General features: G+C 36.2%; 1 protein-coding gene across 9 annotated transcripts in view; it reads right to left on the bottom strand.

The window, feature by feature from the left end:
- Window positions 1-27,379, bottom strand: part of LOC122566427 — a 132,470-nt gene that overhangs the window by 10,309 nt on the left and 94,782 nt on the right. For 6 of the 9 annotated variants that reach the window (XM_043723625.1, XM_043723627.1, XM_043723623.1 and 3 more), the window contains 3 exons: window positions 26,991-27,083; window positions 8,153-8,287; window positions 4,739-4,903 (listed from right to left, as the gene is read on the bottom strand). In XM_043723625.1, coding sequence (XP_043579560.1) covers window positions 4,739-4,903; window positions 8,153-8,287; window positions 26,991-27,083 — 393 coding nt within the window. Of the gene's footprint in view, window positions 1-4,738; window positions 4,904-8,152; window positions 8,288-8,517; window positions 8,698-14,221; window positions 17,725-26,990; window positions 27,084-27,379 lie in introns of those variants that run through there. The other 3 variants (XM_043723629.1, XM_043723628.1, XM_043723631.1) reach the window with 3 other exon arrangements.

Below are 27,379 nucleotides of genomic sequence, written 5' to 3'. Positions count from 1 at the left end.
TTCATAAATTCTCTATTCTAATGATTATACAACAAATGAAATTTTTCATTATTTTGTCGAATATTGTACAGAATATCTAATAACAATTTCTGATCTATGCCACTCTTGCATCCATTATTCTCTAACAAAGTAAAAGTTTCGTATACATGCTCTCTCCTATGTTATACAACGTTCCATCGAGTCTGAATAGTAGCCAGCTGGTAAAAGCGATCGGCCATGACCGATACCAGATTGCAATGAGTTTTGCGTTTTTACAATTACAGCCGACAACAGCCGATACGAAGGGAGAACCAACTCCACCCACGTGAACTGTTCGTGGCCTGTGCTCGATTATGCTCACAATGCGCTCTGATCATGCTTTTGTTCCTAGCCTGCATTAAGAAACGTCCACTTTTCTTCTTATTCTGAACACGAGATTAAGAAACACGTTAATTCGATTTGTCCTGATATATTATGCAAATTTCAATCTTGCAATGAGTTTCGGATTTTATCTCCTGTAGCTCGATTTAGTATGGGTTGGATATGATTTTCGTTTGCAATGCCAGAGGAAGATTCTATCATAGATAACGTACGGGGTTAATGATATTTGGCTAACAGTAAGTAGAATTTAGTTAACGTACAAAAATATTTATTAATATATATTTAATAGGAAATAAATTAGGGCGGTGGTTCAACAATTTCTTGTTGTTGTTTTTTATTCAAAAAATTGCTCTTGAAATTAATTTTGCTACGTTTAAAATTTGTAACATTCGTTGCAACACTTTGGTGAATGTAAATATATGGAATATATCGTGAATTCTTAATATATCGTGTCGGAAATCGTAAACTAAAGTCTTGAAAATTTCGTAATGAAATGCGACATAAGAGTATGAGTGTTATTGCAGGAAGCTAGAGAGTTAAGAACATGATTTTCATAAGGCGAAAAGCTCTATAGCTCGTGAAAGGAAACAGATTAAAGAATTTAATCACCCGGGTTGGTTTAATGAAAGGGAAAACAGGCGGCGTACGATGAAAGCACAACGAAGTGTGAAGTTCCCAGAAAATTATATAATTTTATCATAGAAACGGAGTAATTACGAAGTACCGTGAACGAAATACGACTTTCGTTATTGCATTTGTTCAGGACCGCGCTCTCGGTCTTCCCTTCTTATCGAAACTTTGCCACAACTAATTCCATGTTGCTAACTAGAAATTTAATTAACTCTTCCATACACCGTGAGATATATATTCACTCCCACGATAAAGAACTTTTTGTGTCCGCTTCTTCCACTGTTCTTCTGTGTTAATTCATTTAATACATTCATAATCAATGAAGGCGTTAAACTAGAAATTAATAAAATAATAATTTCTTATGAATTATCATTATATCGGGAATTTTTATATGTTTATGGGAAATTTAACGGTACGAAATGCATATAACGTTTAAAAACATATAAAATATTCGAAGTCAAGTTATTCGTAATTTACCAATTGTATTATTGTACATTTTGTATATAGAACAATAAATTTTGAGAAGAAAGTCTTCCCCATATTAATTAAAATCAGCTTTAAGGCCTTTAAGAGAAATATACTGAAAGAAAAAATATGCTGCATGCATTATGTAACAGAAAATCTTATTTCAATCAATCTATGGAGATTATTTCCTTATCTAACCTGTCCTATACACCTGTCGCATAATGGAAACAATTTAACAACCATATTTCTTATTCCATAAATAAGCGGAAGCGTTTAACTCGAACACGTTTTCGAGTGAAGCAAAGGTTGCAAATAGCCCAGCGTAGAATGCGATTGACAAGAACGGAGAGAGGAATAATCGAGAGTTTCACTTTCCTCGTCGAGGCGGAAATAATCAACCTCGTCGAACAAGGGGGCAGTTTATGAGAAACGCAATAACAGTTGCACGGGCACACGTTCACGGTGATTAAATCTGGCAAAACCGTGAAACTTAGGGCAAAAAGAAATAATTTTTCCCCTTTTCTTTGTTGTTCGACATTCTCCTCCGTCAGTCATTTTTCTCATTAATTAATACTGTTTTCGAACTTTTATGCCACAGTTTTCCTCTAGTTTCACCAAACAAAAAAATTCTTAATATTTAGAAGAAAAAAAGGTTATAATAAGATCGAAACAAGAAATCATACAGCGATTTCTGCTAATAGGTTCCTTGTAATTTTGCTCTTGTAATAAAAATTATCGTTTTGCGCATGTTGGTCATGCTGTTCGCGTAATGTTACATTGGTTAAATTTGTTTCGATAGCGTGACACCTGTGCTCGTGCAACAGACAACTGACTTTGAATAAACATATAATATTACAGATCATAAATAGTAGGAAATTTGAATAAAATAGAAGGAATTATTAAAGTTTTCAATCGTTTGTATTCAAGTTTTTGAACTTTAAATAATTCTTGTTTCTTTTGTAAAATATTATGAAGATTTAATTCTTTGTTTATAAAATTCTTCAAATAGGAGGAAAAATTATTACGAAAGTCTCTATAAAAACTTTTTCTTTTCGTTTCCTAATTTTTGGTACCACAGCTTATAAATATAATTAATTATATGAAATTAAGCATTAACTCCCTTATTAACCCTTTCTCATATAAAGTAGTAGTTTCAACAATTAGTAATTAATTCCAATCTACGACAAATCCTCATTTCATATCAATTACAATCCCTTCGATTTATTGAACAGATCATTACCAACTCCAAGTGTTCTTATACCCTTCCAATCATATTGCAAGTTTACTGGGCGAAACATTATCCTCCAATCCACCCTCAAAATCCATCCCTTTCCGTTCCTGTTCATCATTCGTGACCAATGAGCCGCCAGATTCCGATCGGCTAATCCGTTTACACGGCGCGACTCGATCGTTCGTTCAGTTTCTCGACGCGCTTAGGTTTCTTAGCTAAGTCGCTTAAATCGCTTAAATCTAGCCGAAGAGGCCAACTTCCACTTGCTTCCCCCGTTCATTCAGCCTAAAATACCTGAACTACCCTCAAACTCATCGATTGCCTCGTTTTCACAGAAACACAATAAGTGCGGACTGTATGGAATTCTACTACCAATAAGCCAATATCACCAATAAACTCATTCGAATTCTAAACCACCGCTGTGGGCGTTTACGTATTTTTTGGAAAATTGAAAAGTTTAAAACTTTACAGAATACGTATAACGCGGAAAAATATGAAGTATATCCAAAATATAAGATTAATTATAATATCTAGGAGGTGAAACAAACTTCTATTTACGTTCCGTTATTTTACTTGAGTTTGTAATACAATAGAAATATCATAGAATTATTAAAACATTATAAAATTACTATTAAAAAAATAATGATTAAAATTACTGAATATTACAAAATTCCATAAATATCCGTAGTCTAGTAATCATAATAATTCCAATTCTTAATATAAAAATTAAGAAACTAGAACCTAAGTAATTAAAAATCCCACTCCACCCTTAAAATTCCAAATTTTCAACCTGATCCTCAGGAAACTTCTCATCCTCATCTATTTACCTCTAAATTTTCCTTCCTCTTTTTACGAATCGACCCTAACCTGTCCCAAGCCCTCACTTTAAAAAGTTCTACCTGAGCACATTTTTTCTCTAGGCTTTTCTATGGGTCCACCTGCGTAGGCTACGTGAGAAAAGCAACGTTGAATGGTAAGAAAATAACGATCAGAGGGATCGGACGGTTGGGGCGAAAGAGGAAACTGTTCTCTGGATTATCCTTGAAACGTAATGGAACGTTTCGCAAGAAACACGTTTTCTGCGAACCGCACGCTATCGACAGATTCTGCATTACGTATGTATATGAGTGCTTGCCATGAATGTCGTGCTTTTAAATGCGGAGAGAGAATTTTAGAGACGAGTGTTCCTTGATAATGATCTAACGATCGAAGGGAAGTGATGATAGAGAAAATTGTTGTCGGTGATCCTGCGAATTATGAGAAGAATGACTTGGAAATATAATTAGGATATTGTGAAGACACTACTCGTTGTACTATCGTTGTTTGTGTTACGTATGTCTACGAGAATTCAACCTTTTTTTGTAGGTTTTTGCCCTGTTTTTGTAAAACGTAAAGAATTTATTGTTCAAATATTTTCTAAAAATTAATAAGAATATAGGATGAGATAAGATTATAATTGTACAAAGGCGATCTTCATTACCTAGCCTGCAGAAGAATAGATCTTAACTATTGAGGATTCTTGATTTTAAATATCTTGATCATTAAACATAAAAACTGTCAATGTTATTTCTATCTTATACCTTTCCATACATATTCGTAATTCTAGTTTATAATTACTTAAGATTAGAACTATCAAGCTCCTCGAGATAACAACGAATTACAAATTTTGTCTTTCTTACGCAATTAATAAGAATGTTGAATTTTGTTCTCACACAAGCATCATCACAATCGATTTATTTTCAGTATATGATTTTAATTCTGTATATATACTTTATATACTTAATATCCAGATACATATTAGAAATTAAAACATTCTAACGTTGAAAAAGCATTTAACTCTAAATTCATCTACCAAAATCGCTTGTTGAAGCGAAAACTCTGTTGAAGTTTTCTTCTATCTCCAACTCTATCCAATTATGTAAATCTCAGTTTAACTAAAAGTCCCTTGAAAGTTGATTAATTGCAACTAAAGCTTCGGTCGTTATTTATTCAGTGGGCGGTTCACTGGAAACATCGATTCCCTTTGAGGAAAGTGTCAGCGATTAAACTGACCTGTGTAAAAGGCAGAGGCTCCGAGGTTGCGCCGCAAGCTCCGCAAACGCTTTGCTCGACCAACGTCATGGCGAACTTCTGATGTGGCACGCAGTGTCTCGCGCTGCACATGTCTTCCGCCTCTCCGCTGGCTATGTGAAGATGTATACGCAGAAGAATGTTTTCCTGAAACAACACGTTCCCCGTAAATATGTCTCCCGTTATTATCGTATCTTCGATGATACACCGCTAGAAATAGAAGAGTCCTTGGTAATCAGCCATCGATTACTGTAATTTCAAAGCGTAACTAGCAGGATATGCATTTCTATACTTGCTTGATTTATCGTACCTTTTTAATCGTTCTGTAAAAAATTGTAATTTTTTCTATAGAAAAAAACTGGGTTTTTATGTAAAATCAATTTGTTGTCAATAGCTTCTTGCGAATCTCTTAGAACAATGAATAAAGTGAATCTCTTAGAATAAACACCTATTCTATTTTCCGTGAATGTTTCAACTTGATTGGTTGAATAAATAGTTAGCGTTCATATTTTCCAAAAAAAGAAAAAAGCAGAACAAAACTTTGTGAATATGTTTTTAAAAATAAATAAATTTATTTGTAGAAAGAGAGATCAAATTTTCGACAAATAAATGATTTATATTTCGGTTTTTTAACAAACATTAACAAATAAAAGCTAAATATATTAATTCGACTGGAAAATCAATATATCAAAACCTCAACCAAATGAAAGCTAAAAAGCAGCGAGTCGAAATCATAAAAAGCAACCGCGCAAGCCCATGAAGCACAAGCATAGAACGTCGTATATTATCATATTCTTCTCTGCGTCATTCTTCGAGGTGCTGTTGCTGGAAGAGGTATAAAGCCAGTCATAAATTTAGGCAAATGTCAAACGGCAGCAGGTCTTGAGACGTAAGCGCTCCGTATTGGAAATTTAAAGACATAGCCAGAGATATAAGTAATGGGATGATCAGTACGGTTAAAATTCATGCGGTTCTAAATCAACTCTCGGTCTCTATTTTGCAACATTTCTTACACATTACTCGTATTGAAACTGTAAATAATAATTTTTTTTAACACCAGAATTTACAACTCGCTTTCTACTACACAAAAAGCAATCTTAATCCTTTGGTAAAAGAAAATTAGCTAGTGAGTATTAATGTTGCGAATTGCGAACAAGCAACAAGTGCATACATTTTGACGTCACTAAAATTTACACCTTTTCGTTTGTACATGACACAATTTATGGGGCTTGTAGCTTCTAGTCGATAGTTGTTTAGCATAATTACTATTTGCAGGTCTACAGGTAGGTTAGGAATGCACATCCCTAATTCATATAATGACATAAATAGACTAAGATCGATCTTTGTCTTTTATTTAGTTTAGTGTAAAAAGTTAAAAAAAATGTCATATAAAAATGTGCAATTTTTATCATTTTTGTGTATTTCCACTTCGAAACATGTATTTTATCGATCGATATAATGCAAGATCTTGCATGTTATCAGTACTAACAGTACTAACAAGATCCTCTAAATGAATATGGATGTTATATGTCTCTTTTCTATATTCGTCACGTTTGTAGGAAAAACTGTACTTGTACTACTTTTCTATTGACATTGATTCCCTCATGCATATGTTAACGGCTTTGGTTTCGTTCTCGCAATAGGCAGACAACCATCGTTTTAGTTATTTATTCTTTCAATAGTAGATCGACTGTTCGTGTTCAAATGACTGCAAGAAAATAACTTTGCCAGATAGATAGAACTACCTAAGTGTACCTAAACTCGTTCTCCGCAAACTCTTCTATAGCATCCTTTAAACTCTGCATAAATAAATTGGCTCATTTCTATGCAAGTATAACTTTATTCATTTTTCTAGTCTTTCAAAAAAATGTAAAAAATTTCTAGCATACCTATCGATATGTCTACTAGTCCCTTTTCAATCAATTCAATTTAAGGGATTCTGTTCTGTATCGCGAAAGACCTGATAATTTAATGAAATTTAAAGAAATGGAAGTATTGAAATATTCAAAATTTATCGTGCGAATATTCGAAGGCCAGGGATTCTAAATCGTCAGTGTCACGATCGAATCGCTTAATTACCGCTGACCGCGAAACATAATCCAATCAGCATAGGTACTTGGAAGTCTAGAACGCTCCAGATAGCTAAGTAGCATGCTCGTCGAGTCTTTACATTTATTATACCCGAGGACCGCATTCGCGACGTTACATTCATTTTATCCAGCTCCAACTGCGTGTCGACATACGCACGCGTACAAACGGCAGCCGGCTAAACGTGACTCCGGTGTAAACGAGAAAGTGAACACCACCGAGTGTGTATTTGCTTAGGCTCACCTACGAACACGTTACGGCAATCCGCGATACTTGGCCGCTGCGTATAGTACGCAGACTACGCAGACGGAGGAGAAACAGAGAGGGAAAACTGGTTTGCAGGATGGAATATTCAGCATCGTAAACCACTTGGAAAATCGAAGGAAACCGCGACACACCGGCGTGAATGTCGAAACGGAAAGATTAATGCGACTGCCAGCGTTATAGTCGCTAGTAATGGCTAATCGTTCTTATGAATGGACAAAAACAACGTGAAACGTTGCTGTAAGATTTGTAAGAAATACCGAGGCTTTGGTTATGATCATTGGTACTGGAACGTTTATAACTGGGCTGCGCATGTTTATGCGAACTTAGATTTTCTTGCATTTTCTTTCAAATTTCTTGTTAAAGAAGCAGAATCTAAAGAAGGATTTGATTCTTTAAATATTATGTGCACATTCTATATGTTTCTACATATTTAAATGTCCTACAGATACGTATATATCCGCTGTTTATCGCCAATAACCCCATTCGAAATTCATAATCTTCCAAAATCTTCATAATCGTATTACAAAACTTAAGATACAGAAGATTAAAAAGCGCCTTTCCAACAATTCCAGATTTTAAAACTTCAAAAGTGCAACGTTTCGTTTCATCCCTTTACCTCTTAACTTTCCTTCCATATCCATCCTGAAATAAAATCCCTCCAAATCCACCCACCTTTTTTCGTTTCCTAATTCTTTCCACGATTTGCCTCACAGACTTTCAATTACCCTCATCCCTCTACTATATGAAATTCTCCTCAAAAAGCTACAAATAACAATGACAATTTTAATAACATATTTATTATTGATTAACATTAATTTGAAAATTGTTTCCGTATCAAAACTACGAAGTATATGCTTATGCTCTTCCCTTTTGATCTTCGTACCGAAACGATTCTCATCTCCAAAGGATTAAGATCGCAAAGCGCCCGTGTACAAGTAAATTGCAAACTCGTTTCGCTTAGATTCAAGCTCTCAACTCGGCTCATAGCTTGGCCGATCGCGCGCGTAACAGGCCAAAGGGAACTAGGTAATCGCTACTTACGAAACATTCCGCAGCGTCGTCCATGAATCCGAGCTGGAACCTTTGCTGGTCGAGAAAGCTCTCGGCCAGAGCGCGGCGCAGCGTGTCGGGCGGCAGCGCGCTCTCTTGCGAAAACTGCAGCTGCGAGAAAAGGTCCTGTAACAGACAAGGTGACGAACGAATTTAATGCCAACCGATCGGAAAATAGGGGTACAAGAAGGAGAGGGTGAGGGCGGCCGCTTTTGTCTTCGAGAAACACGCTCGAGAAATTGTTTAACGCGTTCAGTGATTAATGGCGTCTCTCCAATGTCTATTTGGATCATATCGCCTTAGCCTTTCGCTAGGATATTACGCGGCACGAGCTAACGAGATATTAGTATACGTACGTTGCTATTGTGTCGTTGAAAAGAATTGTTTTATGGCTAGTCGTACTCCCATAGAGTTTTTGTGGTTACTTGTCGAAGTGGCTCAAGGTAACAGACGTTTCACTGCTTTGGAGGATTAGCGCGATACGTGGAGGAAACGTTAGTGAATGGGTCGGAGTCGTTAGAGCATCGGGGCTAAGATGATTTTGACGTTCAATCAAGAGTTTGATGATTTAGGAGTTTTTGTATGGCTAATAAATGTGCCATTTGTACCATCGTTTTATATAATGTATCTGTTTGTGTATTTTGTTGTTCATTGTGATGTTATTGTTAAATGTAATTAAATTTTGTCCGCTTGGATGTGACAATCGAGGCGAATGCTTGTTGATGTGATGATACGATGATTGAAAAGCTTAATAAGACGAATGTGCACATCCGAGCAAGTCTATGATGTAATTACTTGTATGTTACTAATAAATTGTTGCATATGAGTATTGGAAAAGACCTACAAATGAAAAATAAATAAAAAATTATCAAAGAGTAACCTAACGACGATCGCTTGACTAAAGTGTTACAGTACATAATTTCGTTAAATTAAACCAAGAGATGTTCTCCTTTAGACTGTATTTCAACATATTATATGACGAAGAGTTTCACTACCATTAACTCGAGTATTCAATTCTCTGGTGACATGACGTTAAACGGTGGAACATTCTGATGAATAAGAACATTCGAGACAAGAGACCAGTCGCTTCGTGGACAGAATAGGGCATGAACAGTAGCAAAGAGCCCGGCATGTGTCGCGAAGACTGTGTAAATATCTCTGTTTGTAGGACACATGTATCGCGTTTCCGATGCAGAAGATGCACTGGCCAGAAGGCACGAAGAAATATTGTGTAATATCGTATGAAACTTTTGCCCTGCAGCATCGGATAACAATTACGGCACAAATGTCATAAAAGTATAGGCAACGTTGTGCAACGTTATTTATAAAATTGATATCGCGACTGTGCGAACAGTGCATAAATTTTATGCAAATTGATACTTTAGAGTCTGAATTGCTAGATTGATTATGATAAAAAATTGAAATCTGTATAAAATTAACATTTTAACATTCGTTTCTTATCCAGTACGATCTATCTTTTACAAACAAAAGTTAAAAATAATACTTAATCGTTCGATTTGGAAATAATTTTTTAAGGAAAGAGATAAACTGTTCGTGGGTAAAGTAGGCCCTGTCAAAGAAATAAATTTTCCGCTTTTTGGTAGCCATATAAAAGACTAATTTTTTCAAGTCATTTATTATTATTCATGAATTCGGACCACAAATTTCCATATTAAAGTAGCTTCGTTTTAGCGACAGGTTCTCCTCACCTTTCTTTCTTCCCTGTACCCTAATTTTCATAGAACTTCACGGAACATTCGTATGCGTCAATTGACTGTATTCAATTATTCAAACAGACTATGTCGATTAATTACCCAAACAACATGTTCTAAAATATTCTAATGACACGCAATCGATCAATGTTGTTTCCCAAATGTCCGTATATCAAAATGTATAAGGTTGTAAATCCTAATTAGAAAGATGCTTCAATACAAATCTTAATTTAGTTTTTTAAATATCCTGAATAATATTGAAATATGCCCTTACAACAGGACGGAAAATTTAAAACTCCTGCAAGAAAAATTACAAATTCTACACAGTTCTTTTAAAATTCTATAGGCAAATTCTAATCAATTTTACACTCCGCCTTAAAAAAAAATAATTCTATTATCACAGAGGATATATGACATATTATACAAATACTTTACCTCACGAGAATAATTCTATTGCCACGCAGAAAACATAATACAAATACATTGTACAAATATTAATTCACGCCACCACCTTGCACTATCAAATACTGTATTACTTTTAACGCAACGTTACTGTTTCACCAGCAAAATACGATACGAGTATCATGAACAAACGCAAAATTGACGAAAACACAGCACCAAGTTGTTCCACTACGAATCAAATCCCGAATGGCGAATGCAAAAGGAAACTCATAACACCCACGCACTCTCAATTTCCCGTTACGTAAACGTATGCAAATGCCGTGTATGTAAATCAGATCGGCAACCTGAACGAAATCCTCGTACTTTTAAACGATCGTACGAGCGATCCGTTTCTTTACCCTAATCAGCATATCACCTCGACATGAATGAAAGAAGGAGCTAGAACCGAATTTCGAAACGTTCGCTGCGAACGTCTTCGGTCATAGAGAGTCATCAATTGCCAATTTTGGCGAACTATTTTCCACACTATGCTTGGGTATATACGATTGAACGCGTGCAAGCCAAATAGAGTATAAGCAGGAGTACATAGTTGTTTATGGACTAAGAACGTTTATGCAAATTCGTATTTTCATGAATGCAGCTAAAGAAACTTATACGAACTAAATGAAGACTCGTTTGGATTTCTAAATATTTTACTTCGGATAACTCATCTACTTTTGCATGTTACATGCATTCTATAAATTTCTGAACATTTAAATTCGCTAGAAATTTATTATGTATTTACTTGTTATCGTTTCTCCACGACTTTCAGACTTAATATCGCTTATTTATTAATCTTGATAAAGAAATGACATTTTGTAAAAATGTTGTAAAATGTAAATGATCGTGTTAAATTGTGAGTGCAATGTTGCATTGTGCGTTCGTTCGTGTTTCGAGAAATATCGTAGAAACAAAAATTTCGAAACGTTGAATATTCGAATTTTAATAAATTGGGGTAGTTTCTTATTTCACGTAACACTATGGCATAGTACACCATATCTTGCCACTTTTTTCATTATTATCTTAAAACGTAGCAACAGAAATTTCCAGATTCCGATAAACAAGTCGTTTCTATACCACGTGTGATATAAATTTTATAAATACGCGGTAAAAAGATTCTCATGTTAATAAAGGAAGCTTTTTCTCTAGACACGTGAATAAGTACGTTACGAAAAATGTTTTAGCGCTGAATATGTTAATCGCCTTTTTTGTCATGTATGTGTTGCGTATCCAAAGATGTGTTCTCTGAAAGATTGTGCAAAAATACCGCGAATAAATGGCGATTTCGCGCGAGACTATGGCAAACGAGTTAGTTTCGTAACTAATCCTCGACCGATCGGTGGTCATACGTAGAAAGTTAGCAGTACGCACCGCTTCGGGCTGCTTGCTCAACGCGTGCAGCACTTGCAGACGCAACGACGAGAAAAATGTTAACGAAAGGAAAAAAACAAAAAAGCAAACAGCGCTACGCAACCGTGTAATAGCTTCGTAGCGTAAGATTCTTTGTGAGGGATGTTTTTGATCGATCGACCAATCGATCATTTGGTTTCCGATGGAAAATGATATCTGATATGTAATAGCAAGAATCGTAAAGACTTCTCATTACGAAGTACAAAGATAAATATATTTATAAATCGGATAGAAAGTGTTACGATCTTCGACGATCGAATACGATGTTTCGTATTAATTGAAATGAAAATTAAGAAAATGCATCTATAGATTTTGTAAAAAAATTTTGTAAGCTTGACTCATAGAAATAACAGAATTTAATCTTTATACCTTTCTTTTATTTCACAAGAAACAATTTGATATATACATTAGACTTTTTGTCTAATAAATTTTACTTTAATTCTTCTAATCTTTGAATCGGTCCACTACATACGAGCAAACCAATGATTCTGTTACTTATATTTATTTAGTTATTTCATTTCAATTCTATTCCACCTAATTGATAATAGAAACAAGAACGTAATCAACATTCTATTTCCCAAAATTTCCTCTCCTGTTCTTCCCATTATCTACTAAAGATCGAATAATTGTTACAACGACTAATATCCATTAGTATGAATTATTACAACTATATCAACCAAAAATGGTTACAAATGTAGAAATAAAGAATCTTTAATATACTTTATATACATGATAGAAACCCAATCATCATAGAAATCTTACGGAAAATTGAGTTCCAATGAAATCTACTATTGCGGTTCAAGATATTAACTATCCAAGATCCGGCACAAAACTAGTTATTTATCAGGAGAAAGCAAACCTTGTCCTTTAACTGTCACTCCTACTCGCCCCAAGGAAACTCGATGCACGCGCTATCGTCAAACCCAAAGAACCGCAAATGCCTGGTGAAATTTTTCAATGAAAGTCGTTCGATGAGTATCGAGTGCCGCGAGAGGAAGACGGCGGTAATGGAAGTGACAGATATGGCACGACTCTGCTTACTTTGGTCGACGTAAAGACGACGATAGTCTGTCTGGACGTCCACCACGTGCATCGACAAAGGTATCGTACCTGTTGGAAGCAGGTTAGTCTGGTAGATTGAAAAAAAACTAGCCCGCTCGCTGAAATTACTTTACCGCGTCAGTGAAATCGATCAATGAAAGCGACTCTGTTCTAAGATTTATCACGTAAATTTGATTTACAGCAAATAGATGGACTAATTTCATTCGCTGTATTTCTCGATACCTGAAAATTGTTTTAATTGTGATTGATCGCATAGTCTGGTTAAAACGAGTTGTTAGAGATTGACTTATAGGAAATCAATGGAATAATTTCGTTCGGAGTGCTTTTTGACACTTGAAAGTTGGTTTAATTGTGATTTATAGGTATGGGAGTGAAAGAATATTGAAAATTCTTTCTGATGCAATTTCAAAGCAACTATTGATGAGTATAATTAATAGAGATCCAATGCGAGCTTGATTTACAGGAAAATGGCACACTAGTTTCATTTGATGTGCTTTTTGTCACTTGAAAATTATTTCGATTGAAGTTCATAAGAGTACGAGTGGAAGAATGTTCAAAGTTACTTTGAGTCCGATTTGAAAGAAATTATCGATGAAGAAGTTGTTCGTTTAATTTTATGAAAAGATGGCATTCGTATTTAATACTGTTTAGAGAATTATTGTATTAAAAGTAGAAATAAATAAATGCTCTCTTTTGAATTGAAAATTCTTACGAGTTAAGGTTTACTGATTATCCCATTTTAAATATTCCAGTTAGAAATTGCCCAATCTCTACAAACTTGACGAAAGAAGACAGAATGGTATGGGAAATCTGCTCAAGTGCTAGGAGGACAAGAAATCGAACGCTAACGACATTTTAAAGAGGAGCCATGTGTATTGCTTCGAATGCTTCCGTGCACAGAACCACTAATTCTTATCTTGCCAGTCTTAATGCATTTTAAAGAAAAAAAGACGTGTCCATTAACTTTCTTTAAGAAGATACAAAAAATATTGACAGATCCAGACCTAAGTTACGTGACAACATTTCCAGAATATGTATCTGTGTCGTTGGTACGGTGAAAGAGCGATAATTTAAGAAAGAAGAGGATTTTTTTATGTCTAGATGACTGAGTTATTAATCATTTTCTATTTCAAACTTTCTATTTCAAATCGAATTCCTAAGAAATTTACATTTCCTTGTTGTGTCATCCTTCTGGCAAATCGACGAAGCATTAAGAAAATAACGATCATAAAGAAGCGCAAGAGAATTGTAAGAAAATCAAAAATTTGTACGCTTTATCTTAACAAAGAAGCTTGTAAATTTGCATATTTTGATCTTCAGCTATCAACAGGATAAAAGTTGAAGCTAATTTTAGTTTTTTCCAAAAAGTGGTGGTACAAAGTAATGTATGGGATCTTTCAAGAAAATGTTGCGTTAATTATACGATTTAGCATACTTTTCGTAGATCGTTCAACTCGATGTTGGATGGAGTGTCCTCCCTTTCCATGCCACTGTCTTCCTCCTCTTCTTTCGCCGCTTCTTCAACTTCGACCTTTGCCACCACCTCGTCCTTCTTTTCATGATCGAGCGACGTCGGCGTCGGCGTCGCCGACGTGTCCTGGCGAACTTTTATCCACTTCAACATTTTCTTCCGCAATATCTCTCGACCGCAGAAACTGGCTACAAGTGTCTCCGTTTCATCTTAAAACGTCAGCTCTCGAAATCGTTTCGAATCCACTCGTCTCATCTTTTACTAAACGATGCTCAAGGAGCAGCTTCGCTTCGATATTCTTGCAGAAATCCTTTGAGATTAATTATACTTTCTGCTGCGATGTTCAGTCCGCAAAACTAGACGTGATCTTCGTCGTTTCATTTTAAAATCACCTTTTTAAAAATTTACTAAGTCCATTTTCTTTAGTCACTTCTTTAGAATGTTCACACATTCTTTAGTTGAACATGTTATACGTTCTTTAAATTACTATTTGTTCAAACATTTAATAGTAATTTGTTTTTCTTATTTAGTCATTTCTCATTTTTATTACACACAATCATACAATTTTTTAAATTGCTTTTCAATTATTATTTTCTTCTACAACGTTCAGAATAAGCAACTATCGTATATGTCGTGTAAATAAAATTGCTTTTCTACCAACAAAACCTGTACGATTGTCTCTGCTAAAAATTTTTGCTGGATCTCAACGCACAGTCAACGAAATTCTTCTAAAGTTCGCAAAGCACACGGAATCACGTAACGGTGGAAACACACCCAGCGCGAAATTGCGTTTGAAAATCGAGATAAGAGCGACGTTCGAGGCGAGTGTCATGTCTCTACGACTGGTCACGAGCAAATACAAATTCTCACTCTGCCGGGTTCCTCTCTCTGATCCTCTCGCGGAGAGATAGTTCTGTTTGCAGTGTCTACACGCGCGATTCGTTAGTCCGCTTAATCCGCTCGTTGCACTTGCCACGCAGGACCTTCTCTTCCTTTTGTGTCCCTCGTCGATCCCTTTTTTCCTCCCGATTCCGATAACAGCTTGTAATTCTTCCTATTGACTTTCTACCTCTCTCCTAATGTTATTATAGTTTGCAGCAACACAAGATGTATATAAAAGTTTTATGTTGAAAATAAAATTCAAGTTTCATTAAAACTCACACTTTTTAAATATTCTTGATATCATTTTAGTAATCTTCTTTAGTAATCTTTAGTTTAATATCGACTTACTGCTCTAATTTTTCGCTCAATTTGATCAAGATTTCCACTTATGATGGGTACTATCTTAATCTTTTTAATATTTCCTATTTTATAAATTGATATATTTAAATTAAAATGAATTTGATACAACTTAATTATATTTTTTTATTCTTCAGATAATTTTAATACTATTTTAGCTTCTTCAGCGTCTCTCTTTCAATTAAAAATAACTTACTGCGACGTTTCGAGTAATTCAATTATTAATTTTCCACCTTTTTCAGATATTTCTATTTTACTTTCCCTGATATTTTTTACTTTACCATCGTTCCATAAGTTCAGAATGATTTCGGGACAGCTTAATCAAAATTCCCACTTCTCGGTTATTCTCAACGCTACTCCTCGCTAGTAGCTCTCAATTTAGTATCGTTCTATAAATCAATGTTTTTGCTGCAAAATTTGGAACGATTTAACCTTTTACTACGTGTGGGCCAATGTATTAAGCGATATTTAAATTATCGGATACAATATTGACGAGAATATCCGTAGTCGTTGAACGGTACGAGGCTGGTGTTTTTTACGGAAGGAAAGACAAGAAAGAAACGCGTTTACGGACGGGAAATAGGTGGCCACGTCGTGAAAGGGAGCCCGGTAGATGATCCTCCGCGAATACCCAAGGAGGATTCGTATCCAGCAATTGCATGCCGGATGTACCGAGGGAGAACCCGTTGCCAGACGAGTCGTAGACTCGATTAAAAACATAAACTCGTTTGGCAAGTGAAGTCACCGCTTCGATCTACGAAGCTTAGTGGTCTTTCACACTCTGAATAAATCCCGCATAGCTTCTTTCCCCTTTAGCTTGGGAACTTTTCTTCCAAGATAAATATTCTTCGAGGGAGCGTGGTAGGTAGATTCTCTTTGATAAAACTGTTCCTCCGCTCACGATAATACGATGTTTAATAATTTTGCATTTTTTCTAATTGAATACAGAAAATCATCGAGTATTGTATTCGTAATAACGAGGAAGCGTTTTAGAATATTCTACCTGACTCGGTAGGAAACCTCTCTTCCGGGCGTTAACGACTCGTTGTGTCTCTCCCCCGATTCGTTCGTTCCACTTCAGCGTGCCACGTGCTCCGTTCCTTCTCCGACATGGTTTCTTTAAAATTCTTGCTGGCACGTCTCGATCGACACTCGAGAATTCATAGATTCATAAGAAAAACCTGTATTAAGTATCCAGTTGTTTATGTTCTCTTCGAATGTAAATTCCCCTTAATGGAACTTAAGGTAAGAACTTAAGGTAAACGTCTACAATTCGATCAATAATCTCAGATTCACAGATTCTTGAGAATAATTATTTACGTATTAGATACTTGTCTGTCAATCTTCTCTAAACACAAAGAGCAATCTACATCTTCTTTTAAATACAAATTCTCTTTAATAGAAATTAGAGAAGTGGTAGATTATTCATTGAACGCTTCGTCCGCGTCAATTTCGCTTTACAACCTTTATAAAAGATTCATAAATTGACGTATAAAGTCCAGAAGAGATTTTAAAAAGCCAGTTTCACGGTTAACGTTTCAATCCCGCTGTCTCTTAGCTGCGACGCATCAGCCTCGCTCTAAACAATCTAAGACGCACTTGGCAGCGATCAAGCTACTTGTCCAAGAAATCTCCAGCTTTGCTTCGTTCTCGTCAAACCACAGAAAAATCACTGCCTCCGTTAAGATGCAGCCGAGCCAGCTCACGTAAACACTATGAAACCACGATCAACGGTAACTTGTTCCTTCGCCAACCTCCACAAAACATCCACTCTGCCATTACAAAGATCCATATAACAACATCAACTTCTTCGAAGGCGTTTCTTTAAATTCAATAGTCTTTTGCACGTCGAAACTTCGTTTTTATCCTTCATCGAAGAGTAACCGAAGCAACTCCCGATAAAATGAACGCACGGTATCAACATTCCACGCTACAACCCTCTTCCATGCAATGGATTTTTAGATTCGCCAGTCTTTCACGCGTTGAAACTTCGTTTTTATGCTTCATTGAAGAAAATAGCCGAAACAACCCGCGATACGAAGAAAGCACAATACCAACGTTTGACGCTTCAACACTCTTCTATTCGATATTTGAAGTATATGGAGTATATGGAATATACGTTTGGATATCGCGAGGGTTGACGTTAAAGACCGAGGAATCGTGTTGAATCGGGCGGAAAGGTTCGATCGCGTCGAGAAACGTGGAGGACGAACACGAGACTACCTGCACGCGGCGCCGTGCGCTCGTACCTGAAAGCAGCGGCTCGCACTGTGCCGGAGAACAACTCCCACCCTTCGTTCCGTCTTTCTTCCTCTTGTTTCTCGCCACGCTGGCCCCTCTTCTTTCCCCTACCGACGACACGGGCCCTACATAGATCCGAGAAGCCAATGACGTCACCTGGTTAGCTGTCCTACGTTCACCAACCTGGCCGACCGCCGGCCCAACCAGGACTGTATTCCTGAGGCACTTCGGTGGCCTCTTTTCTCCAGATTTGTGCTCCTTTCGAGAGATGGTTCCATGATTCGACAATTCTTGTGTGAACGATTCCTTTCATAATTATTATTTTGGCAAGAAATTTTGGAAAATTTGGTGAAATTGTTCGAGCGATGGTTTGAGTATTAAAAAATTCTGTAAAAGATGGTTCGATGATTGGATCATTTTTATTCAAAGCACTTTTACTCCTTTTGTTTGCTATGTGAAATACTTTAAAGAGTTTGGTAGACTTGCGGATCGATGAACTATTGGCAATAGTTTTCACGTATCCGTTTTGAATTATTTAGTTTATGAATTGGTTTAAAGATTGGAAGATTTTTAGTTGGATGAAAGAAGGACTTTAGAGAGTTTGATAGAATTTTGAATAAATAAGTTCTTGCTGAATTTGAGGATTATTTGAGTTTGGGTTTATTTAAATTTGCGTTGAACAAGCAAAGAATTATTATCTCTCATTGCGTTTTATTGGCATTTCACATAATCGAAGTTTTCAAAATGCCAAAAGCCGGTAGCAAAATTGTTTTCTCAAAGAAAAAAGTTAATAAAAGGAAAATGAATTTGTAATAAAATTCTGCAGTGACCTGTGTCTGTATAACGATGATTCGCATCGAAGAATATTCTAGGGCCAGAACATGTGTTTAAAAAGGGGGCTTGGAACAGGTGTTGCCACAAAGGTTAGATTAAAGGATGATTCTAAACACAGACAGAATCAAGCTAAATTTTCAAAAATTCAAGCAGATACGCTTTATCTAACTGGTATACTAAATAGAAAATATACTAAATATAAATTTTAAAAAAGTGAAAAATGAAAAGTAATCTGATTCTTCACCAACGAAGTGATTCTTGGCAAACACGTACGATTTAGGTAACTAAAACTAAACCTGAAGAATTACATCATCGGAGAAAGTTCTAATCACCGAGGCGTTGTTATCAAGGCACATAAAACACGCTGACACAATTCCTTATCTACCACACGTAACCTACACGTGCAAAGAACAAATAAATCCAGCTCTTGTACAATTAAGTAATCCCCTTTATAAATCTCTAAAACAACTATTCTGACCAACACGAACTACACTATCAAAGAGTACCTGTTCTTCCAAGAATTTTTAAACTACATTACCCTTATCCACTTCGATAATACTTGAAGTACAAAAAAATGACTCAATAGCCCGTAATCCTAACCAAAGAAAAAGAAGCCATCGCGTTGAGAACTATCATCGTTATGTTCCTTTAAGTTTTATTCCTATTCCCCCATTTCCATATCCAAACAACAAACTCTAATATTATTAACGCAAAAACTTCGTAACTCTCTGAACAGAGGAGAATATCGACCTATCAAATGTTCATACGTTCGTAATATAAAATTACTATATGTTTAAGAAAATCTGAACAGTTTGCTTGCAACATTTATGCAAATGTAATATGACATTTAGTTCTAGATAACGACACAGACGTGCAAAAAAGGAGAAGACTCGCCCCGTTGGGTCAGGCAGTTTATTTGCACGAGAGAGCAAGCTCTATGCTCCAGCTTCTACACGACCACGCGTTGAAATTACTCCGTACGCCCCTGCCTGCGGTCCACCGCTCCTCTCGTAGAACTACTCCAGTCACGAGGAACGGTTCCGTGTGGTCTTCAAGGTGTACGTGAATCGTACGAGAATACGAGAGACCCGTACTACGAGTACTGGGACAAAGGCCAGTTCTACGTATCCAGGCCCCGATGTACAAGATACGATTGGGTCCTGTGTCACCAACACACAAAAGAACGGGGCCTACGAGAGCCTCGACACGAAAAAGTATAGCGGACGGAAAAAGTGGTCGCAGCTACGCTTGAATATACCTGACCGAATCACGTCCACTCGTGGTGGTAGCATTATTCTGCCATTGATCGTTCATTCAATGATTTATAAATCTTCGAGTTTTGAAATCTTCAGATCTCTGAATTCTTCAATTTTCGAACTTTGAAATTCTTTATATGTGGAATTTTCAAATATCGATATCTCCAAAGTTTTAACTTTTTCAATATTTAAAATTCCACTGTTTTCAAATACTCGGATTTCTGAATATTCAAATTTCCAAATATCCAAATTACAAGTTATCAAACTTGTACAAACTTCCGAATCTCCAAATGTTGAAGGTCACTGCCTTTAAGAAAACTCTACATCTGGTCTTTTCAGCTTTCTAAAGCATTGAAACCATCGACAGCGTATAGACAAAAGACTGCGACGAAGGCAGGCCATAAACAGTCGAAAGGCAACGTTGGCTTCAGGGTTTTTCAGTTATAGAGTAACACTGCTAGCGTGCGGATCTGGACCAGCTCATATTATTATTTCAACTTTTGTATCTTTTTCACTTCCGTATTTCAAATATATTTTCTACCTTATAATTTATCCACGCGTCTCTCTCATTATACATCTAATAACCTCAACACCAAATATTTTAATTTTCGTGTACTTCGATTAAAAAATATCCGAGTATTCAAATTTTTAAATATTCAGACGTTCAAACCGTTTGCACTGAGCATTTTGTCAAAATATTAAAATCCTTTTTTATTCGCTGAGGCAAGAACAAAATTGGAACGTGAAAACTCGAAGATCATGGCAACCTAACGTTCTTATCAACGTCTGGAACAACGAATTTCGTACATGAATAAAAACAATCCACGAAATCATCGTGAAGAAATTCTCGAGAAGCCGATAAAAGCGAGCGTGGTTTCCGGCGACGATCGTCGAGATTCGAAGCGTAGGAAGCATCGTTTCTGTTTAAATATTCATGCAACAAGCGTTTCGTGCGGAGACTTCGTTTAATATGCTATTTTGTTTAGGAAGAAGGAAATACATACTACGAAACCTACGCGTCTCAAGCGACTACTTGAGTTACGCGTACGAGCGTGGCTGCCCACGTTTCTTAGTTATTAAATAATAACGAGAAGTGAATGGAGCTGGATAAGGAGACTTTCATTGTAAGGTACGAGTTTAAAATATTGGAACGAGCGAACTTGTTTGCGGAAAATGATACGACGCCTACGAGTACAACGTGCGTTTTAACAGCGGAAATTAATTATCGGGTTAGCGTAAGAAAGAAAATACTAAAAAAGGAAATTCATTTATACCGTTTGATTTTTCTTTGAATCATAAGTGGTTTCCTAACTTTATGAGTGACTAATACTTGCTTCTTGATAAATAGATTTACCAGTTTATTATGAAATGGAGCAAGCTATGAAATTTTCTCCTCCGTGTTATTCACAGATATATTATCATAGTTATTATCGGTAATATACAGTCAGGAAATTGGTATGTTGCTTTAAAATTGGCGAAATTTATTACGTATAATTACTACCATGATACGATTAATATCGTGGTGTATAATTATATTCACGTACTCAAAATCAAGCTTATTTAATCATTATTAATGTATTATTCGAACCATGACGAAATTACAAAGCTAATAGAACGAATACCGGTATATGCCTCCAAAAGGACAAGATTTATACATGGAAGCCACGATTTTGACAATTGTGTGATGTTAGACCACGATCTTCGACCATGAACTTTCTAAAAACTGACCCACCTTTTACTCGCAGAACATCAAAAAACCATTAGCCACCAAAAACGATAACAGGAAGAATTTATGTGCTTCCTTGAGAAAGAAAACACCTGTTCAAAAAGCGTTCATTAATAGCGACAAAAATCTCAGTAATACTTGACCATGTACCATGAAAACTGTGCCACTGTAATATCATCTGACCAGCGATAAAAACAAAAGTAATGTACTGCAACGACTAAGGCTCTTAATGATCTAAGATTCTCTAGGATAAGTTAATATTTACTAATATTAGTGATTTCGCAGAAGTTAGAAATTCGTTTTCCGTGCAAAAGAATCTATTGGTGCTGATAACTCGTAATTCGTAGAATTCTTCGAATAAAATTACTTCGGTTGTGCAACGTGCATCCGAAGCTGAAGATCCAAGTGGGAAGGATATTCCGCAGAGTCAGAAGGTACAAGTTCAAGAGAATCATTCGAGACGTCCGGAAATAAAGTTACACGGTGTTAGTAACCAGTGCAGCCGCAACGCCGCACGGCCACAAATCGTACTCCCGAGGTTGGACAAAATGAGAGCAAATTCCATGGAGTCTAGTGTTACGTACAAGGGTCTAGCAGAATATAACTGTTCATCTAATCGACTCTAAGAATGACCGTCTTTGATAATAGTTTCCAATAGCTGAAATGACTGACCATTATCCTTGTCCTTGATGACAGTAACTGCCATAGCCCTTAATCTTTTGTCTTCCAGATAGCATCGATAATGGATCGCTCGTGCTCGCATAATAACAGATATATGTATTATGAGATCTATGCATTTAGGTTGATATCGAATGTGATTGCACTTACTTGATAAAAATGGTATGCTTTTAAACGTTGTGTACCGTAATAAGTTTCAGAAGAAAGTTCTGTGTGGATAGTTGGAGAAATTTTAGACAGTGATATAATCCCGACGTTAGGTTGGATCTTTCATTTAAAGGGTTCGATATTTTTTTGAGATTAAATTGCAAGTGAAAATGATAATTATACTGAAATCTTCTAAATTATGGTGAATTTTATCTGAAGCTCAAACGATTTATATAATAGATTTGTTATCTCAATTTTTAGCAATTATTTTTTCCTATTTTTTAGTCATATATTTTATTCTTCGTGAATTACGAAATTTGTGTTAGTCTGATATTAAAATTTAGGAATCGAGAAACAAATAAAATGAAATAATATTTTACACGTGCTCTCAACTTCGTTAGAATAGGAGATTGTTTCCACTAAGTACCTCATAGCTCTAAGGCAAGCTGTGGTCTAATATCGTTAAATAATCGTTTGTTACAGTAATAATGTTTATGCCTTAGAGGGGTGAGATGTAAGTATGTGAGGTCTCGGAGTCGTAAAGTCAAAGAAGTAACGCAAATGGTGAGTAAGGGGTCGTCTCGGTTCGTATTAACCCTGAAGAAGCTTCGACCCTTTGAATACGTTTCTGGTGAATCATCGTGAGCTATGTCAGGTCGAATTCTTGGATGGTACACGTACCCCTTCTCTGGTATGCAGAGATACTTCCTCTTCTCAGAAGAAACTTTTATATTTGATGCTTATGTACCATGACGTGACAGGACTGCATGACTTCCTTTTTAATTGTTTGACCTAGAAATTGTGAATAACTCGTGTGTCGCACTATCAATACTTGAAATTAAAACCTTCGGTATACCTTGAAGAATTATGATTTAAAAGAAGCATCTAGTTGCTGATTTTACCCTAAGTTTTAGAGCATGTTCATATGCCAGTAACGTATATACAAAACATTACAAATATTTATAAATTTATTTATAGTATTTAGAGTAGCCTCCTATCCCTTTTCATTTTTTATCAGTAGAAGCAATAAAAGAAACAGTTATCAAATTATCTAATTATAAACGTCACTGTGGCAACGTTGGCAACACCGATGGGATTTAAGGGGGTATTCTAGTCTAGAGGCATGAATTTCGGGAATTTTTGTGAAACTCTGTACAAACGAAACAAAAAAAAATTCTTCAAACGGCCGTCATTTTATGAAAAAAATTCTTTTTACTTTTCCAAGGTTCATGCTATAGCGGCATCTATACTGCAAGAATTCGTTCGGCTTTTTTGTTTCAGATGTCCAGAAGGGTTGAAATCATGCACGCCAGGACACCCTTTTTTTGGATCCCCACTTTGCCAGCTCATAACTTTATGAATTTTGAGTTTTTTCGATTAATTTTTTATGTAATCTTAAAATATCAATAAACAAATGATAAAAAATGGGTAGTAAAAATATTTTTTGTTTCGTTTGTACAGAGTTTCAAAAACCGCCCGAAATTCATGCCTCTAGACTAGAATACCCCCTTAAGCAGAGTAAATAGTAAAAACGAAAACTTTTGCACGAAAGTTCCATTAATCTTAACCTTCACCTTAAAGTCTCCCTAATATTAGTCCTATCTTCAGAACCCAATCATTAACTGTCCAATTCGCTATTTCTGTTGCCTAACGATCGCTTCCTAATCTTCAAACCCATCATTTAAAGACTGCCAGAAAAGGACCAAGAAACGATACAATATATCAAACCTAGCTTCAACATGTTACTTCAGAACCTGGATCCAAAATCAGGAACAAAACGAAAAAACAACAAACGGAACAAAAGGAAAAGAATATGGCAACAAAGAGACACACGAAACTATACAGCGCTGCCAAGCGGAGGATAGCCTACATGTTCTCGCGAACTTGCTTCGAAACACGGTACCCTCTGCCTGCCGGCAATTAACTCACGAGATTGCTAATTAACCCCGTGAGAACATTTGGGAGGATCCAACGCTTTGGTTTTCACGTCCTAACATCGGACGCGACGTTTCGTTTCATGCATAGGACGAGGGTTTCCAAGAAGTGTTACTCGCTGTACGTTTACTACAATGAACCTGTAATGACGTGGAGGGGAACTTTCCGCTCTTTTGACCAATCACAGAACACCTGAGAACGTGTTTCTCGCAGGAGAAAGGTCTGGGAGCCCGTTACGATCGTTGCCTCTGTCGAAGTTCAATTGCACGGGACATGTGCAAATATCTTTCGATCACGTGAAGATTTTGACGATTTATTTGCGATTTATAGAGACTGTTTGATACAGTTTGTTGGAAGTTTAATCCTTTCAGGACAGTATGTTCTTTTGGCATGCGAGAAGAATAAAGTTTTAATTATGGTCGTTACAGTGATGCAGGAACTGCTCAACAACTTTAAATCTTTCTTACAATTTCCTAGGAGAACTAACAATTACTCTTGAAAAGAACCAGTTTCAGTCTACCAGTTTCACCTTCGTACTAATGAACAAACAGGTTTCATCGGTGAGCCCAATGAGAGACTACAAAACCTAGAGAACCGCAACTCATTCGTGTTGAAACAGTGAATATACGTACGTATAGTAAGATATTATTGTTATCCAAAAATAGAGAGTACGATCAAGAAAGGCTAATGTCACCGCACTTTACTTATGAAATATTATATTTTTCCACATTGTAATGATAGTCGTCAAAATTCAATGGCTACATATTGTTAGTAATACCTTTTCCATTTCTGCAAGCTATAGGAGCCTTTGAAAATCAATCTCGAATCAGCTATCATATTTTTTTTCAATTTGTATCGTGTCATCAGCCGATATCATTGAATTCTCTCTGACAAAACTAGAATAACAAAGTGACACTACGGTCCTAAAAAAAAAATCTCAATGAAATCGATAATCAATTATTAAAAAATAACGTAACAACGTTATTATTCGTCCTCCTCTCCATCCACGAAAGATTAAGATCTTGCTTGCAATCTTTTGAATTTTTTTAACGAACTTGATACAACGAACAATCTCAAAATTTTCCTTAAAACGTCTCTAAAAGCTTTTCTAAGAAATGCTACAATTATTTCCAAGATATTTCGTGTTTTATGACAAATGCCACAATGTGCACGACGTAAACATCAACCTTCATTCTGCGGCAATAAAACCGAGAGAGGTACTCCTTTTCTTTAAGATTAGATTACCTACGGGAGATAGGTGTTGTAACATGAAGTGGACACGGTACACGGCAACCGTAAGGCAATCCTTATTCGTCTGAAGCTCTCGAGAGAGCTTCGGAGGCTATGCAGTATGCACTTTTATCTCGAGCGTCCCGTTTCCTCCCTCTCGGCGCTTTCATTATCGTCGTGGGATCCAGGGAATCGCACGAGCGACATCACTCGATGCGACACAGTCTCTGACACGCTGTTGCACGCGAAAACTACTCAAGGCTGTCCGCTTTTGTTGGCGAATCATCGAAGCTCATCGATACGTAAAGATGTCAAGGCAGTTTTTAATGAAACCGAGATCTGCCTAGGATTATCATCGTCTCTGTTAGATTGATCTATGGATCGTGTGTCATTTTGAGGATTTTGAAGAGATCAATTAATATTTAATTGAACAGAAGAGTTTAGTTTGGATGAGTCAGGATGGAAGTTGAAATCTTGCTGTTGAGAGTGTAGTTTTATAAGGAAGATTGATATTTGTGTCTATGTTTAGACAATTTATGTTTTAATTCGGTTCAAAGGATATACGTAAATAAAATCTTCAATTTGGGATAATTAGAGAGATAAGCTAAAGATAGTTAATCTTTGGGAAAAAATTAAAGCAACTGCGAAACTTAAAAAAGAGATCTATGTATGCTTCCAAATATTAAAAACCTAGATATCATTATTATCACAAGATACCATGTGTACATTCGTTTTTAAAAAAGTAGCACTTATGCAAATACTCGCTTCTTTATTGTGACCTCCTCTCCATTTTCTATACCTCTACTTAAGATTAGCAATAATAATTAGTAACTTCTCCTTGCGATACATAGAAATATTTTAGCTCCTACTTCAGACAAGAATGTTATTATAAAATTATAGATGAGCACCAGTGACATATAATCTTATATGATATTCAAAACTACTCGATCGCCTATTACAAGATATAATCACGATCGTTCCAATCTACGACTCAAAACATAATTATCAATCTCATAAATTTATCTTCGAAGAAAGCTTCATTAACACAAAACATTAAACGCAAAAATTTCTACGACTTGCAATTAGCTTTCACATTAACATATAAAATATAATTATCGATGCAAGATAACAACTTAAGGCACTAACAATATAAATTCAATTCGACGCATTCTTGCTACCAATCCTACAAATAGGCCAACGTAATTTTGTTCCATTAGAATAGATGCAAGGTAAATAAGGAACGTTCAGAAAAATACTTTTTTTTTTCACGGACAATTTGTCCGTTTCATCACGGGCTTTAGTAAATAATATCCGGTGACGAGAGACAGCCTACTATCCAGGTTCTTTCTCAAGGAACGCATTTAGCCATGTCCTACGATCTCGGTTCTTAATGAGGTTCCCGCTCTTTTTCTCGGTTTAATGTTGGGAAAAGATCCATCTGGCTTACCTTGAGGGCGCAAAAGATGCAGGATTCCCGCATGCAAGCGTGCCCGGAAAGCTCCCTGAAACTGCGCCGGAAGATGTCGAGGTGCCATAACACCTGAAACAAGAGAAAATGAATTTTTAAAGGCGTCTAAAATTGAGCCCGCGCCACGGCGATAACTCGTACACGCTGACAAAATATCGTAAAGCTCTGAGAAAATACCATAGCGAGGTTTTCGCTCTGAAAACTAGATATTTTATAGTTGTAGAGTATATTTCGGTGGATTTTCTCCTGGAGCATTGTAAACAACGGAAGTTTTATAGTTCCGTACCTTCTGCAATAACCTTTTCCTAGATCGATAAGAATACCGTTCTGTGATTCAATTTACAGTATTTCTATGTTTTATTGAAGTC

Source organism: Bombus pyrosoma, linkage group LG4 (assembly GCF_014825855.1).
Source record: "Bombus pyrosoma isolate SC7728 linkage group LG4, ASM1482585v1, whole genome shotgun sequence".
NCBI lineage: Eukaryota > Metazoa > Arthropoda > Insecta > Hymenoptera > Apidae > Bombus > Bombus pyrosoma.
This window is presented reverse-complemented; position numbering and strand designations above follow the sequence as displayed.